Genomic DNA, 16,241 nt, shown 5'->3' on the forward strand with positions numbered 1-16,241 from the left:
ACATACAAAAAAAAAAACAATAATATATATATATATATATATATATATATATAAAAAAGAAAAGGAAAGGAGAGCAATGATGATGACATGTCAAATCGGTAAAACTACCGAATTAACAATATTGAGCTCTCCAGAAAAAAATAAAATAAAATAAATAAATAATAAAAAAAAAAAGGTCGTGAGGACACAACAAGCCCCTTCTGATAACGAGAACAGGGTTCGGGTTACAAAAGTAACATTAAATCACAACTACATTATAAGGGAACTGACAAGAGACTTTAAATGATAGAAATTCAAACATAATAAGAATAAATTTTAAATACTTTCAAATGAATATTTTTGAGCATCCTGGACCTGGATGAAAGTTGCTTTGACATACGATACGATACGATATACTTTTATTTTCCCCGTGGGGAACTTTTTCCTGGACTCCGTCCAACTGCAGTTTACAGTAAAGAACAAAACAACAGAATAGAAAGAGATAAAATTTCAATGAAATAAGAAGTGCAGCAATAAGTAGAAGACTTCCCAGAAGTCTTCACAGAAGTATACATGTGTAGAGAAGTACATACATGAGGACTGCACACACCCATATACACACACACACTCCTATATATATATATATATATATATATATATATATATATATATATATATATATATATATATACACACATGATATGACATGATAGCTTTGTAACTATCATCTGATAAAGTAGTGGACATTTGATCGTTTAACATGCTCATTGTCAACACTTTTGGAACATGTAGGAAGAAAATATAAAAGCTCTAGGCTAGGGTAGCCAAAATTCTAATTGCAGACAAAGCAGCAAAACCTAAATGTCAAAGGTGGATACTTATCGCGCTCCTTCCCGTAAGATTCTTTCAGCGATATATCTTTCTCCTTTGTCAAACATGGGAATGTGAGCTGTGTGCGGAAAGTGTGGATAAGCACAAGAGACTTACACTGACCTTGCCCCCGTCAGCGTTGTACTCCTTCTCGTCAGCGTCCAGCAGCCGCGCTAGGCCAAAGTCGGTGATCTTGATGTGATTGGGCGACTTGACCAGGACGTTGCGGGCAGCCAAGTCCCGGTGGACCAGTCGCCTTTCTTCCAGGTACATCATTCCCTGAGGGCAAAGAAGAAGCTAAATAAAGGATTTCATGGTATGTTAATCATGCTAACAACACACTGAAACTGAAACTTCTCTTCCTTTTTTTTTCTTTCTTTCTGGAGAGCTCAGTATTGTTCATTCAGTAATTTTACCGATTTGACATGTCATCATCATTGACTCTCTCTTTTTTTGTGTGGGAATATATATATATATATATATATATATATTTTTTTATAAATTTGTATTTTGTATGTGGGTGAGTACGTGTATGCGCATGTGCGTGTGTGTGTGCGTATTCATTAGTTCACCTAAAACCTATTAAAAAATCCAATACCGTTCACCTAAACCAAACACTTCAGAACCCAGCCAGAGCCGTGAGGCCGTCAGGAGACCCGAGGAAGGACCAAAGAAAAGAAAGGAAAGTGAAATCCAGCACCGACCAGACTTCTCCTCTTCCTTATGTCGGTGGTTCTTAACAATGTTGGTGGTAATGAACCCCACCAGTTTCCTATGCGCACCAAACCCTTCTTTATTGAAAATAAAATGTTTTTTTTTTTTAATTCAGTACATAGGTTTAGCGTTCGCTGGTGAGAGGAGAGTAGCATTTTCATGGAATCTGGCTCTCTTCACCTTGAACTCAAAGTGTTGTTATTATTTCCATGCAGCTTACGGGAATATTCTTTTAGTTCTGCTAGTTGTGCTGGAGTAGAATTAATTCATTTGGCATTGCAAATCATGCATTCAGGATGTTGACCGCCATCACTCAACTCTATATTTATAGAGCAATTGAAAACAACCACCGTTTTCTCAAGATGGAACCCAGGGGTGAGCAGATACAATGGAAATGACAAAGGCCCTAGAATTGAACCCTGTGGAACACCATAAGTCGCGTTATACATGTGGAATCATATTAGACACATTTGTCTGAGCGCTTTTTTCCCGACACAGTTAGGTTGAAGGGATTACAATAATGAAGAAATCCCACGATGTACCATCACAACAGTCACAAGTTGACTATTGAGCGCACCAAATTCTCTGCAGTACATGAGTCCAAGCAATGTAGCGTGATCTGATTCACCTTCACAAAACAACTGAGACCGACTCAACAAACCCCAAGGGTTCGATCAAGCCCAGGTTAAGAAACCACTACCTTATGTGTTTCGATTTAATCGATTCAATAGGTGTGACTTTGCAAAAGCTCAAAGCAGGAGTTTACACAATGAATCAGCAACCAGCGTCTTTCCAATGGCTTTAGAGCTGTCAAAATGAATCGAATCAATTATTAAATGAATCGGCAACTATTTTAATAATCGAGTAATCGTTTGGAGCCATTTTTAAATGATAAATTGTCCAAATGCTCTGATTTATAGCATACCAACAGTAATTGTTGACTGATTTCTGTAGTCCTTCATAAAAGAAGACGGATACCTTCTGTGTTTTCTCAAAATAAGACAAACACCTGTTTTTACCTTGATCTTTTTATTTAATCACTATACGAGTATGAAGAAAACACCAATCACTGGTTAATAAACAGTAATTGGGTAAAAATGCTTTTGTAATACATTTGAATACAAAATGAATCCTATGAATCCATCCTAAAAATATTGGCTAGTGACAGACACTAAATGGGTTCACATGGACGATGCCAACCTTGTTTAAAGCAGAAACAACAAACGCAACATAGATTTGCAGCCTCCGTTTGCCGCTCAATGGCTTGTACGAGGGCGGGACACACAAAGAATCGTTTGCAGCGCAAACAACCGCACACATTGCATCGGGTAAATAAATACAAGTATGCTTGACATGCGTTCACGGCTGAAGCAATCGGAGAGTGCAGCCAGGCGAGGCCAACTGGGCCAATTGAAGTGTTTGAGCCAAGATGTTAAACAAGTTGACGCCACTTTGCGGGCGATCAATAAAAACACCTTGGCAAGGAGGGAGGTGGGAGACAGTCATTGTGCTCTTCAGACAATAAACACGCCTCCGTCGGCACGGGAGACTCGTCGCGGGTGGGGGAGAGACGGCGATGGCGCGCACATGTCAAGCCGTGTTGTGTTGAGATGCCCGACGTGGCAAGCCAGCTCAGGCTGACTCCTCCCCAGACGAATGCGAGGATAAAATCGATCGCCGGTCGGCCCGCCGCTAGATGAACCCTCATCCATCATCTGCCGGCCTTGCCGAGACTGACACACTGACGGGGCCCACCAAAGTCCAAAGAAAGATATTTCATCACTCGCAGCTCGCTTGTCCGCCGTTTCCTATTCGGAGGCTCACAATTATGTAGCCTTTTTCCTCGGCCCTATTACTGAAAGTGGATTGAAAATAAATTAGGCAAACGGAGCTCAGGCAGCCGATCAATAGCCATGTTGATTACAATAAGCCGGAAGACGACGGTGCCAAGCGATATTTATCCCCGATGCAGACATTGTGAGGAATTAGGAATCAATGGGCCACGCAGTGCATTAATACACTTGGACTGAACGCGACGGGGCAATGAGGGGAGGCCATCGCACTGACAGCGCAATGAACAGCAGCTCAAAGAGCCAATTAACTTTCAGACACTCTGGGCGGTAAACAGACGCGTCCCAATAGAGGAGGAGGTGGGGGGGGGGGGGGCGTCCCAATTTACACTGTCATAACCTTGAAATGGCAGAATGGATCATTACAGTTCTTGTCAACATATCAGTGCACTTTTTTTAAATTCAATTTTTTGATTTTTTTTTTTTACACTCCTTACAAGTAAACTACCTTGTCTGTTAAAGCTGATCGGTTAAATCGTTTCGGTTCGGTCCGTCTGTGTTCCGTTCGGTCCTTTCACACAACTCTTTCCCCCCCATCCACCATTTCCACCATTTCCGCCATCCATCCATTATCTGTGAATGATATACATTTGGAGTTTTGACTCCCAAGACATAATTAATTGGACTAAAACTGAAGCGACAAAAACTGAAAACCGGACCGAACCGGGAAATTTGTCAACCGTTCCACCCCTACCTTGTGCTAAAAATTTGGAATAGAATTGGTCACTGCACAGTTAAAATGAAGCATGTAAAGCAGGGGTGTCCAAACTATGGCCCGGGGGCCATTTGCAGCCCAGAAATCCATTTTTCAGTTAGTGTGAGAAGGGTAGGTATTGAAAAAAAAAAATGTGTGTCACTACAAAATAAACTAGTTTATATATTTTAGCGCTTTGCTAGAATACAAAAGCACAAATTCTTTTCATTTAAGACTAAACCAACACAATTTATCTTCAAAACTCTGCTGAATAGAAACAATTTATTTTATTTTAATGAAAATAATTCAGCTTTTTAAAAAATAGTTTCTTCCACTTCATGCTTTGTGTCAAGGTCTGTTTATAAAAAAAATATATTCGATTACAGATCAACAAGCAACAGTTAAAAAAAAAAAAAGGTCATCTTACTACAGTTTGCTCTCGTTTTGGTTCCGAATGCAAAGATTTGGCTAATGTTCAATGTAAGAATGGATCTGGCCGAGTGGGATACGGGGCCGCTGGACACCCCAAAATCTTGAGGAAGCCTGAACTCTCAGCGTTATGTTGAAGTTCATCCAATTGACGTGAAAATAAACAAAATGGCATCGCTTGCTTGGTGGATTTGATTTGATTTTTACGTCCTTGCATCTTTCTGTTCTCAATCCACGATGTTTGGACACCCCTGATGTAAAAGGTATGACATTAGGATAGTATCAGAAGGAAAATAAGATGTGTTTATGATGTTTCCGAGCTGCCACTCTGGTAGCGGCCAGCGCGCCGCTGAGCTCTTTTGAAAGGCTTATTTCACGGCGGTCGAAGGGAAGCCGTTGATTGCACTGGCGAGCGGCACGCAGGTCTGAAATCAGGTTATTCCTTCCATCTTGCTTGATTTCTCTTTCTAAAGCTGCTAGCACGCAAGGTCATGAGTGGCGAGCAACCCGCCGGCACCGCCAAGAAAAAATGCCAAAGTTGAGTTTCGGCTTATTGGCGTGGGGGTCGGGGCCGACTCGATAAAAGCCTCGCTGCAAACAAAAGTGGAAGAGCGAGATAATAACATTGTAAAGTCACAAGCTTCAATTGGACTTTGAAGTGCTTCTACTTTTTCAACAAAACGAAGAAGCCACATTGTTATTCAAAAGAGCGAAGAACGAAAGGAGCCAAATTTCTTTTCTTTTATCACTCGTTCCAGGCAACATGACGCTAATAACGCAAGCACTTTTTGATGCATGGCCGTGCCGCCGCAGTATCCACCAACGGCAGGACGCTTCGTTGCAAAGCAGGAGACAAAACATCCGTCTCCCTTTCAAGCCCCTCCCTCTCCTGCAAACTCAAACAATGTGAGCAATATGAGGCTGTCTGCACGCGGAGGACTGCGACCAGCGCGATAAGCCGCGCGCACAATGGGACCGCCCAGGTGGCCCAGGTGGTCGTCCGTCATGTCGCGAGCGCTCGCTTCGTGCGCAAGAGAACGGAAGGCAGAGGCTGTCGGCGTCACATTTCACGAGTAAGGCTAATTGGATAGCAAAAATACGGTCGCGAAAAATGGACAAATAACAGATTTGAAAAGCACTTGAGAGCAATTTTTAGAAGATGTTATTGGTGGCAGGGGGGGGGGGGGGATACTTTGTGAAAATGTGCTGTCCTGTCTGGTATTATTTCCCTGAGCTCCAAAATGACGGATGGTTAATGAACGTTTGGTGTGGTTCTGCGGTGAAGGTTTTCGCCTATTGGCTTTTCAGTCAGCCGACTTTGAGTCAGAGTGCTGGCAAAAAAATAAAAAAACAAAAAAAAACACCTATCTGTCAAGCTAATAGAAGTATTTGTGTAGAAAGTCTTTATTGACAGTACAAGCTGTGAGGTTTGCGTGTGGACTATTTGTATTATTCAACATATAAAATCTCACCCAGGAACCAAATAAATAATAACTAAATAATCTAAACTCTGACACTGTTTGGGCCCCAAAAATCCTTCCTAATTGTCACAGCATGGATGAAATACCGCAAATTTACATGAGCCAATGTCAGTCGTGTTTTGGTGCCATAAAAGGATCAAAGATATGTTGCAAAATTAACGCTAATAAATTTACAGTTACAAGTTGAACACACAGCATGGAAATGTATTTGGAATATAATACCGTAATCAACAAGGGTAAAAACGCCGCTTTAATTTGGGGTTTCATAACAATTTGCCTTTACATTTCATTGACCATTTTAGAATTTCAGTGGGCCTTAAGTAGAACCATGATTTTTGTATGCCCTATTTTTGGTACAATAATTTTTTTCCCGCCTAAATTTCATCCCATTTTTCATATCCATTCAGTTTTCGTGCAGTTGAAAACGTTCATCATACATTAAAAGGCCTCAAGGCCACTACATCGTGATAACTTACATTGATGTTTCTGCATCTGGCAATTTATTATTATATTATATTATTAGTATGGGATTTTTTTTTAATGGGCTTTAGGTGAACTGATGAATACACACACACACACGCACGCACACACACACACACACACGCACATACACATACTCACCCACATACAAAAAAAAGGGTATATATATATATATATATATATATATACATATATATATATATATATATGTGTGTGTGTATATGTGTATATATATATGTATATATATTTAAAAAACAAAACAAAAAAAAACATTTATTAAATTTTTTTTAAATTATTTGTTGGATTTAAAAAAAAAAAAAAAAAAAAAAAAAGGAGAGCAATGATGATGTCAAATCGAATGAACAATACTGAGCTCTCCTGTAAAAAAAAAAAAAAAAAAAAAAAGGCCTCAAGGCCTAATTTTTGTTGTTGTTGCTAGATTTTATGGTTATTAACTGTTTTATTCGCTGTCATTTGTTTTAACCCGCACCTGAAGCACTTTGAGATTTCTTTGAAATGCAAAGAGTATTCCAAATTAAATGTATTATTATCCTTCTTTTTGTGTGACTCAGAAAGAATCTCATGCGCTGAGAACCCTTTTGAGCGTTTTCTTGTTGAGCTGGCGTCAACCAGAACATTCATCAGAAGCTTTTAAAGAAATCTTTTCATGCTTCGTTATTGAGCGTGACTGCTCAATAATCCACCACGGGGCCAAAGGAAGTTCCAAGTGCCTGGCCCTTTGATTTAGGAAGATGAGAAAGACAGAATTTCAAGAAAGAACTCACAGGAAAAAGCATGAACATTGGATTGACCTTCCAAACAATTCCTCGACCTTTTCTCTTCCCACCTTCATACGCCATCAAGTGACTTAAATGACAGTTACGTTTAATATGTTCATTAAGCCCACGAGCCTCTTGAGGAAAGGGTGTTCAGATAATGGATCATTAACTCTTTGACTGCCATGGACGTTAAAAGACGTCAAGTGAAAACCTACGGAGGGCCGCCAATGACGTTAAAAGACGTCATCCAATTTTATTGATTTATTTTTTTGAAACGGGTGGAGGAAAGCCTTCCGCAGCTGTGTTGAAAGTTTTGAGCAGGTCTAGTGAGCCTAATGACTATTTTTGGCCCCTAGATGGCAGCAATGACTCTCTTTTGACAAGATTGGGGAGGCGTCAGTAGAAGACGTGAGGCGGAGCTAGAGGGGACAATGGCTGGGGAAGGGAAGAGAACATGGCGACCGGTTGCAAGCAGCTCACGCTCGAGCAGTTTTTTTCAAAGACGAAAAGCATCGACCAACGCTAAAGAGCACATTGATGACGACGATGATCATCATCGATGATGATGATGGTGACTCCGAGGTTGACGGCGAAGTTGCAAGCGTTGACGCGGCGGCTATGACGACGTCATAAAGGTTCACCGGCTAGCGATGCTAACACCGGAAAACGCGGAGCACAACCGAGCACTTTTGCACAGGCGGACGTTCAATCAGACGACGAAGAAAGCCCCGAGTCCAATGCATATTCATCGGAGGAGTGTGTACAGTCTGCTACTTGCTATTCCCCGGAAAAGAAGGCCGTCAAGAAAGTGTAACGTTTGCACGCGAAAGGGACAATCGAAGTGAAACGTATCTGTTGTGCAAATCCTGCTGCGTCTCCTTGCACGCAGGAGAGCGTTACAAAAAGAAAAACGGTATTTGTATATAGTACCACAGTTGCACACATTTGTAAATAGTTTGCAAAATTGTTTTGTCAAATTGTTACACTGTTGAATGGAAATAAACATATTGTGCTATCAAAAAAGACTTTTTCATTGTTGGTGGTGGTGTATTACAGAAGTAAAGCACTATTTAGGTGTTTGTGGCATCATTCATGGACAAAAAGAAGTGTACAATTCACTAGAGTGCATGAAATAACATCGTTTCACAAAAAGACGTTTTTCTCCGCTTTTTGTTTCAAAACAGAGCATTTCGGTGAAAGTAACCATTTTCTAGTGTTGATTACTGAAGAACGGAATAAGGTAGAAACAAACTTTTTTTTTCTGATGAAAGATGAGAGTCCAATCTTTCATTTGGTAGTATGTGTGTTTCCATAGTCCAAACACAACATTTTCTGTGGACCTTGAAAGATCAGTCAAAATGCTTAAATAGGCTGGCACTGGCGACGTCCCGTTTGGGAAAACGTCTGGCAGTCAAAGAGTTAATCCATTTTATTAGTCATTTATTTTTTATATATATGTTTTTTTTTAATACTTGATTGAAAATGCTTTGCATGGAGTGCCTGCTGTCTGGAGCACATGCAGCTCGCCGCACGCTTTCCTCTCAGCAGATGCTTTACCAGTGGAGCTTGGATTCCAGACTTCACTTTTTATCCCAGTATTAAATATGATGATATATTTACAACTATGGCACTCATTTATTGAATCGTGTTTCTAATCCACTGTGTTGGTGTACAAAGGCAAGGTTTAATAAGGTTGGTCATTGCCCAAGCGCTCGCTGACTTAACTGTGATGGCCCTCGCTGGTGGATCAGAGGCATCGTACCCAAGCGTTAATTAAGAGAAGTCCCGTCAGATCCGGCGAGGACAGGAAATGGCGGCTTTCACAAAGACGGCTCAGCGGCCTGTCGGCTCCAAGGGGAGAGGAGCGGACGCTCTTCATCGCAATCAGCGAAGCACCATCAGGTTGCCGCGTTCAACCTTCTCAGTGATGCCTGTAATTTGTCTGCCGCCTGCTGTGACACTGAGCGCTTATAATTCTTAATCACCTTGGCTAATTTTCACTGTGAGACAAGATGAGGGAAAAGTACTGATGTTACCGTTTTGCCGATTACGTCTGCCGTGCGCGACTGGCACCGGGGGCGGGTGGGGGAAGTGATGATGATTCGAAAAGCCCGTGACTGAAAGAGGGGACGGAATGTAACAAAGGTAAATCATTACAAATGAAGTCATACACAGCAGGAAGTGAATACATCCTGTTTTGGACGTCAATTCTAAATAAATGAATACAATTAGTGCATTCATTTTGAGTTAATTTCAAGTTCCTTTAACAATGTTATTTTTTTCAAGGGTTGATTAATGACCGCCCTTTACATGGAAAGCCTGTACACTGGAAGACTTCCAGTCGCAACGCAGAAGACACGTCCACGTCAAAATTTAGCAGTACTTAATGTCATAATAATGCATATATTTGTGGAGACTGGGGTCAAGTTGTATTTTACAATTTGAAAAATGTGCAGAATTTCACTAGTTACTTCATGTTAAAGGTGAGCTTAATATGAAAAGAAAAATGCTCTGAGCTGTCGCCAACGTCTTACAAATGCTATTATGCCATCTAGTGGCAGAAAAATGACCTTCACATATTAATATCAATATCACACTTGTTTTTTACAGTACAGTACATCTTTTTAATTTCAACTAGTGCTGTCAAAGTTAAAGCGTTGACTGATTACTTAATCACAAAATGCCAATTAATTGCACTATTAATTTTGACCATAGATGATCCTTTAGCGTGACAGCGGATGGCTACGTTTAAGGTAGCACAGGTTGTGTTTGAGCAATAAATATATAAATATTTGAATAGAATATTTGTTCATGTCAACATATTGGGGTCATTTTTTCCCCCATTTAAATTATGCAAGTCATTCATTGATGGATGAGAATGTGCAGTGGATGAAAAAATGTGGAAGACGTCCTCATAACATTAAATGTCAAAAGAATTAACACATAACAGTTGCTCTTCAAATTTGACGGGAAAAAAAATGTTGGCTAAAAAATGTTGTATTTATTAAGTGATTAATCAAAATTCTAAGATGTGATTAATCTGATTACAAAATGTACTCGTTTGACGCTCTAATTTTAACTCAATTTTATGAATTATTATGAAATTACTGTAATAATGACTACAAGATGCAGCCATATTTCTATTCCACTTTTATGTTAACACGAGTATAAAAACTTAGGAAAAACTCATTTTATTGTACATTTAGAACAGATATAACATTTGGGATGAATCATGAGTTAACTCTTGAAGCCATGTGATTAATTACGATTAAGAATTTCAATTGCCTGGCACCCTTAATTCAGTGGAAACATTTCTCTTGAGCAGGCACAAGTTTAAAAACTTGGGATGACTATTTTATTTTTTCAGACTTGTGCAACTGTTACAGGTACTTTAAAGACGTATTTATGCTTCCACACCCTTCACAAATAGCTGCCTCAGATTTGAAGCGTCCTTCCTTCCCTGAGGCCTTGTGGCTTGTCAATATGCATTTTGACAAGTTGCGCTCTCGTTGGCTTCAAGTTCATCGGGCAGTTGAGCCACAAAGAAGTGATCCAACAATTTTGCCCACGACGCAAAGCTCACCGTAAGCAGATTTTGAAAACAGAAGAAAGAAGATCGTAGCAGGAGAAGGTCTAAAAATCCCTCCGCCGCCATTCATCTGCATGCGCGCACGGGCCTGCGTCTAATGAGCCTCGGCTGCAGGCACCGTTGCTAATGGCCGTGCAGGGAGAGAGGTGACCGATCCAATCAGGCATTCGCACCCAGTGGATCTGGCAGTCAAATCCCTCCCCTTACGCATCCTTGAGCACTGCTGATCCTTACAGATAATTAGAAAGACCCAGGGGGCTTATCCCCCCCCCCCCCCCCCTCTGCCCATTCTCCCTGAGCCCACTTCCCTCATTTTGTTGCATCAGCAGGGACACGTACTCCTGGGGACCGCGAGATGCGTGTCCTGGTCTCTAGCACGCGGCTTGCGCTGTTTGCTAAGCAGGATGCGCTTCCTGACAAACTCGCTCTTGCAAAGAATTATGGGAGTGCGTTATAATGAAGTCTGGTGGAAATGAATCGCTGTATATCACGACCCTTGTTGGCCTTCAATTCTTACTCTATAAATAACAAGTAGTATCAAAAAAGGGGGGTTAAATATACATAAAATCCTTTTCTACAGGCACATCGTTTGTTCCAGCCACTCAATGGCGAGCAAAGATACCAAGATGTAAATTCAAATATGATTTTATTTCGTTCACAAGGTTTCATTCAGTGCAACGCCTTATTTTTGGGCGAGGAGGAATTAGTGGCACAGTAGAGTGTCTTTTTCTTCTTCTCGCTCTCTCATACATCTCAGACCCATTCAGCAATTACTCATACCTCTACTGTTTAAATGGAAGTCATGTTGCTCCCCACTTAACTAATCATAATTGCCTTTCAGTACACAAACGAATGTCTTCATCACTCAGAGTCAATAAGCTTTTACTGCAGCATGTATTATTTATCACTGCCGGAATGCAACAGGGCTGCTACCTCCAACTAACACCTTTAAATATTGATGTTCATTTGCATGTCGGTATATGCTGAGTAAAGAGGAAGAACTTAGAATCGCTATCTACCTTGCGGGCCTCCAGGTTGACGCGGTTCCATAAGATCCCTTCCCAGTTTCGGGCCATAATAAAATCATTTAAAAAAATCCTGTCCTATCCCGGCTCCTGGCAAAAATGACTCCTGTCCCGTCCTGCTCCCGTTCAGAAACACTCTTACTCTCTTAACTCTTCCATTTTGGAGGTCAGCTCCGTTAAAAAACAAAAGACACATCGTTTCTGCTGCTGTGAATTTTTTATCCAATGAAATGGGACCTCAAAAACTATAACATGGCTTTCCAAAATCCAGTTTGCAATATATCAAAAATCAGCTTTTTCAATTTTGTCGATTTTTTTAATACATATTTGTATTATACATATATATATATTTTTAATCATTTTAATCATTTTTAATTATTATGATTAATTCATTTATTAGTATTATTTAATCTTTCAATCCCAAATTGGCCGGGCTCTAGTAGCCTACTCATGATGTGGTAATGAATCCCGCAGAGATTTGTTTGCTCAACGCAGGGCAGCGTCCACGTAAATGTGAGACGTCGACGAAAGCTTGGCCAGATCGGATCTCCTGCCAGTAGCGTGGAAGAGAAATGGCGGCGGGGGATCCGCGGAATCGCTGCAGGATCCACACACGCTTAGATCAAGATTTCATTTTAGCCTCTAAGAGAAGGTGACTGCTGATTTTGCTCAATACATGCTGTGTGTGTGTGTTGTTTTCTCATTTTGGCCCGCGTGAACGTATGCAGAGTCAATGAGAATCGTCACGCCATTGCTTTTGCAGCCTCTCATTAATATTTGAGCACAATGCAGTGCTGGCCTGCATCAGGCTTGCCTCAGAGAAGGTCAATATTTGATACCATCATTAGCGCTGTCAATCAGAAAAACACCACCCAAAACGCGAGCGCTCATCTTGACAATGGGGGTGAGGGCGTTGGGGGGGGGGGATGTTTTTCCTGCAGCTAGCCACTAGGAGTGCTCTCACCAATCTTGCTACCCTTGCATGACCTCAATGACGACGCTCAAGACTCCGAATTTCGGACACCATCGCAGCATCTCACATTTCAAGTCGTCCTATCTCAAGCCTGACGGCCGCGGCCCGAGCTCAGCCGAATTAAATCAAACAACCCCCCCACCACCACCCACCCCGTTGGCCCATTCAGCCAAAATTCCATATTTAATTCAGAGACGGATTTGTTCATTAAAATACACGGGGCGAACCTAATTATTACATTCATTACCTAAAATAGAGTAAAAAATGACTAAGGAGACAAGAGAATCAGCTAATGACTGATGGCTGGTTGGATTTTTAAATATTGAGAACTTGCAAGGCCACACCCTCCCCCAACACGCACACACCTGCTGGTGCACAGTGCATCTCAGGTAAGGTTTAAAGGGTAAACTTTGACTTCTTTTAAATAGAGCACTTGGCCTGAGCGGAAAAAGTGATGGGAGGGAGGTGTGCGCTCACAGGTGAGAAAAGAAGCGCACAAACTAATAAATTAAAAGATTGAAAGCGACTGAGCTCTGCTACTTGAGGTGTGTGCGTTGATGTGTGAAGTGTCAGTCAGTGTGCGAGTGTGTGCGAGTGTGTGCGAGTGTGTGCGAGTGTGTGCGAGTGTGGCAGCGAGGCAGCTCCGAGTGTGGCTGTAGATTAATGACAGCCATTATCTCAATGCCCAAAACACTCAGTGATAGAGAGTTGGTGCCTGGCGACGGGCCGCAGCCAATCTATTTGCGGCACAGCGGTCACCTGCCCGGGTCAGAGCCCACATACGGCTGCTGTTTGTGTAGTTGTCGTGGCGCCGGCTGGCTGTGGGGGTCGAGGGAGCCGCTGGAAAGCAATGAGCTTTCTCCTGGGGGTAAAAAAAGCTCTTTCAAATCTTTTCAAATTGTCTAATACAGTTTCGACCTTACATTGTCTATTTTGCAAACCTCGCAAATGATTTACTGCTACGCTATTAAGAGAGTTTTGACGAGGTCATCCAAGGTTGTGTAATCTTATCACAGTGGGCAGAATATGTGGATTTGAGTGTTAATGCATGTGAAGGACTGGAGAGCAGCCCTTTGTGTAATCAGCCATTGGCGTGCCGTCAATGCCTTGTATGAAGGCCTAAACTTTTTTAAAAGCCCTGACCTTAATATAAAACGTTGTATACATTTGCAAAAATATTTTTGCATACGTTTATTTCCAACAGTCGTCGTCTTCATTTCATAGCGTGTGTCTTGCAGTGGTTGATCATTTCCGTTGTCCAATCCGATTTCTTTCAGCTACATCGGTGTACAAACTTCCCAACGCCTTGGGACCGAAGATCGCAGGCTCCCTCGTACAATCAGATTGCAAGTTGAATACACGGAACGTAAACAAAGCCCGCTCGCAGGCCTCGGGGGGACGTCAGCATTTTCCCGCCCTCTGATTGGCCCAGAGCTACTCAAGTGGAATTTCATTACATGAAGCGGGGAGAGGACAACGGACTGTACATGACAGAAAATTCATTTTCAAGGAAGACTTATGATAAAAAGGACAACTTGGATATTATGAGGATTAGTTGCACGACGCTTGTAGCTGGCGAGTTTGGTCCAACGCGGTAACTTGCCACTTTCACAGTGGAGCAACTTTGTACCGTAGCTCTCTGACCATATCAACATTACTAGCAAATGAGAATGCCGTTTGTCTATGAATAAGCATCTCTGGTGTATTTTTTTTCTTTCTCAATTCTAAAACATGTTCTCAGATAAATGATTGCGAACCGTGTTTTCCTGTTGTCGGTGATTATTTTGCCGTAACCAGCAACTCTCCTGCTCACGTTATTTTGCTGAGTGGTCAATCGCTGTCTCGTCGAGACAGACACGCGTCGTGAGCACTTACGGTAGTTTGAATGTTTGATTTTGTCAGCATGCATCGCGGCAACAGTCTTTTTCCCGTTCCGTTCTGCTACTGTGTTACTAGCCACATTTTCACAGGTCATCATTTTAAGTTTTTGTTGGTGCTGGGGAAACTTTCTACCGTAGTCAACCAGGAACTCAGTCAGCCGGAATTGGCTCCAGCTTTCTCCAAACACAATCGGCAAGAGGCAGAGAAAAAGGGATGGACGGCTGGTTGGATGATTACTGATTATATATGAGCACACGAAAAGAAGAATTCAAGAAGAATTGACCTGGGCACACGCTGTACGTATTTGCCAGCTAATTTGTTGTGCCTGCAATGGCTTCCCAAGGTGAAAAAGAACAAGGAGCCACACTCATTCCGCTGGCTCCATGATCTAATTTGTCATTCAATAAAAAGTCATTCAAGTCCAATCAGTCAGGCAGTGCAGGATACCTCTAGGATGCGCAACAAAAATGAGTTGCGATCAAGCGGCCCACTCGCTCACGATCTTACTATTGCCCATCACACAATCGAATCCAATTACAGCGGTAAGTACCTGCTTAAGTAACCTGCTCTTCAGGCACTTAGACTTATTTGTTGTGGGGGGAGTGAAGGGTTAAGCCCTCCCACACAGACCTCATCAAACCCATCCTCTCGTCACCGATTCGGAAGAACTGACATGTCCGACCCAACAAAGATGGCAAAATCAATCTCGGCAGTCTTGGCTAATGAAGGACCGGCTGGAATGTCTTTGGATTTCAGGAATGATCCCGTGTCATTCAATCCTCGAATATTTCTTCATCTCGCAATATTGTGGGTTGGAAGGAGAAATGGCGATCTCGCTTTTTATGCGCTGGCTGTGCAGGTTGGACGGCGATCGCTGCCAGCTAATCATAGCAGCGCGGTCACTAATGGCGTAGCGCAGGGGTCACCGATCCTTTTGAAACTGAGAGCCACTTCTTGCATACTGAATCATGTAAATATGAAGTATCCGTTTGATACGTCAAATAGCAAATGAGCTCAGATTGCCTGTAATCTGTACATGTTATTATTATGGTATTATTAAAAATTCATGATACTTATTTATACTAATAATGTAAAGGATTTCTCACGATAATTAGGAAACAGATCAATATCAATATGCACCACTTTTTTTCTCGACCTCAGCCAGTGTTTACCTTCTCAAATGATCACTTCAACAACATTACTCGAAAAACGATGTCCTGAATAGGATAGAAGGCCACTCGTGTAATCCTCGAGGGCGACCTGCTCCCCACGGGAAGCACATTTGTGACGCCTGGTGTAGTGGCTCCCAAAGTGGACTTCTGTGCAAGATGCGTGTGATCAGTTCAAAGTGAATAGTTGTACTCCCTTCCGGAAGTATTGGAATAGTGACGTTAATTCAATTATTTTTCCAGGTTGTTACATCTGGACATCACTTGTCAAATGTACTTTTTTTTATTTACCCAAGTACGAACAACCTAACCGCGCCCTTCTTCCAAA

General features: G+C 41.7%; 1 protein-coding gene across 3 annotated transcripts in view; it reads right to left on the minus strand.

The window, feature by feature from the left end:
- Positions 1–16,241, minus strand: part of LOC144055004 (receptor tyrosine-protein kinase erbB-4-like) — a 202,741-nt gene that overhangs the window by 10,628 nt on the left and 175,872 nt on the right. For 2 of the 3 annotated variants that reach the window (XM_077570553.1, XM_077570544.1), the window contains exon 21: positions 967–1,128. In XM_077570553.1, the coding sequence (XP_077426679.1) occupies positions 967–1,128 (162 nt within the window). The remainder of the gene's footprint in view (positions 1–966; positions 1,129–16,241) is intronic. The other variant, XM_077570560.1, reaches the window with a different exon arrangement.

The sequence above is a fragment of the Vanacampus margaritifer genome, chromosome 1 (genome assembly GCF_051991255.1).
Source record: "Vanacampus margaritifer isolate UIUO_Vmar chromosome 1, RoL_Vmar_1.0, whole genome shotgun sequence".
In the NCBI taxonomy this organism is placed as follows: Eukaryota; Metazoa; Chordata; class Actinopteri; order Syngnathiformes; family Syngnathidae; genus Vanacampus; species Vanacampus margaritifer.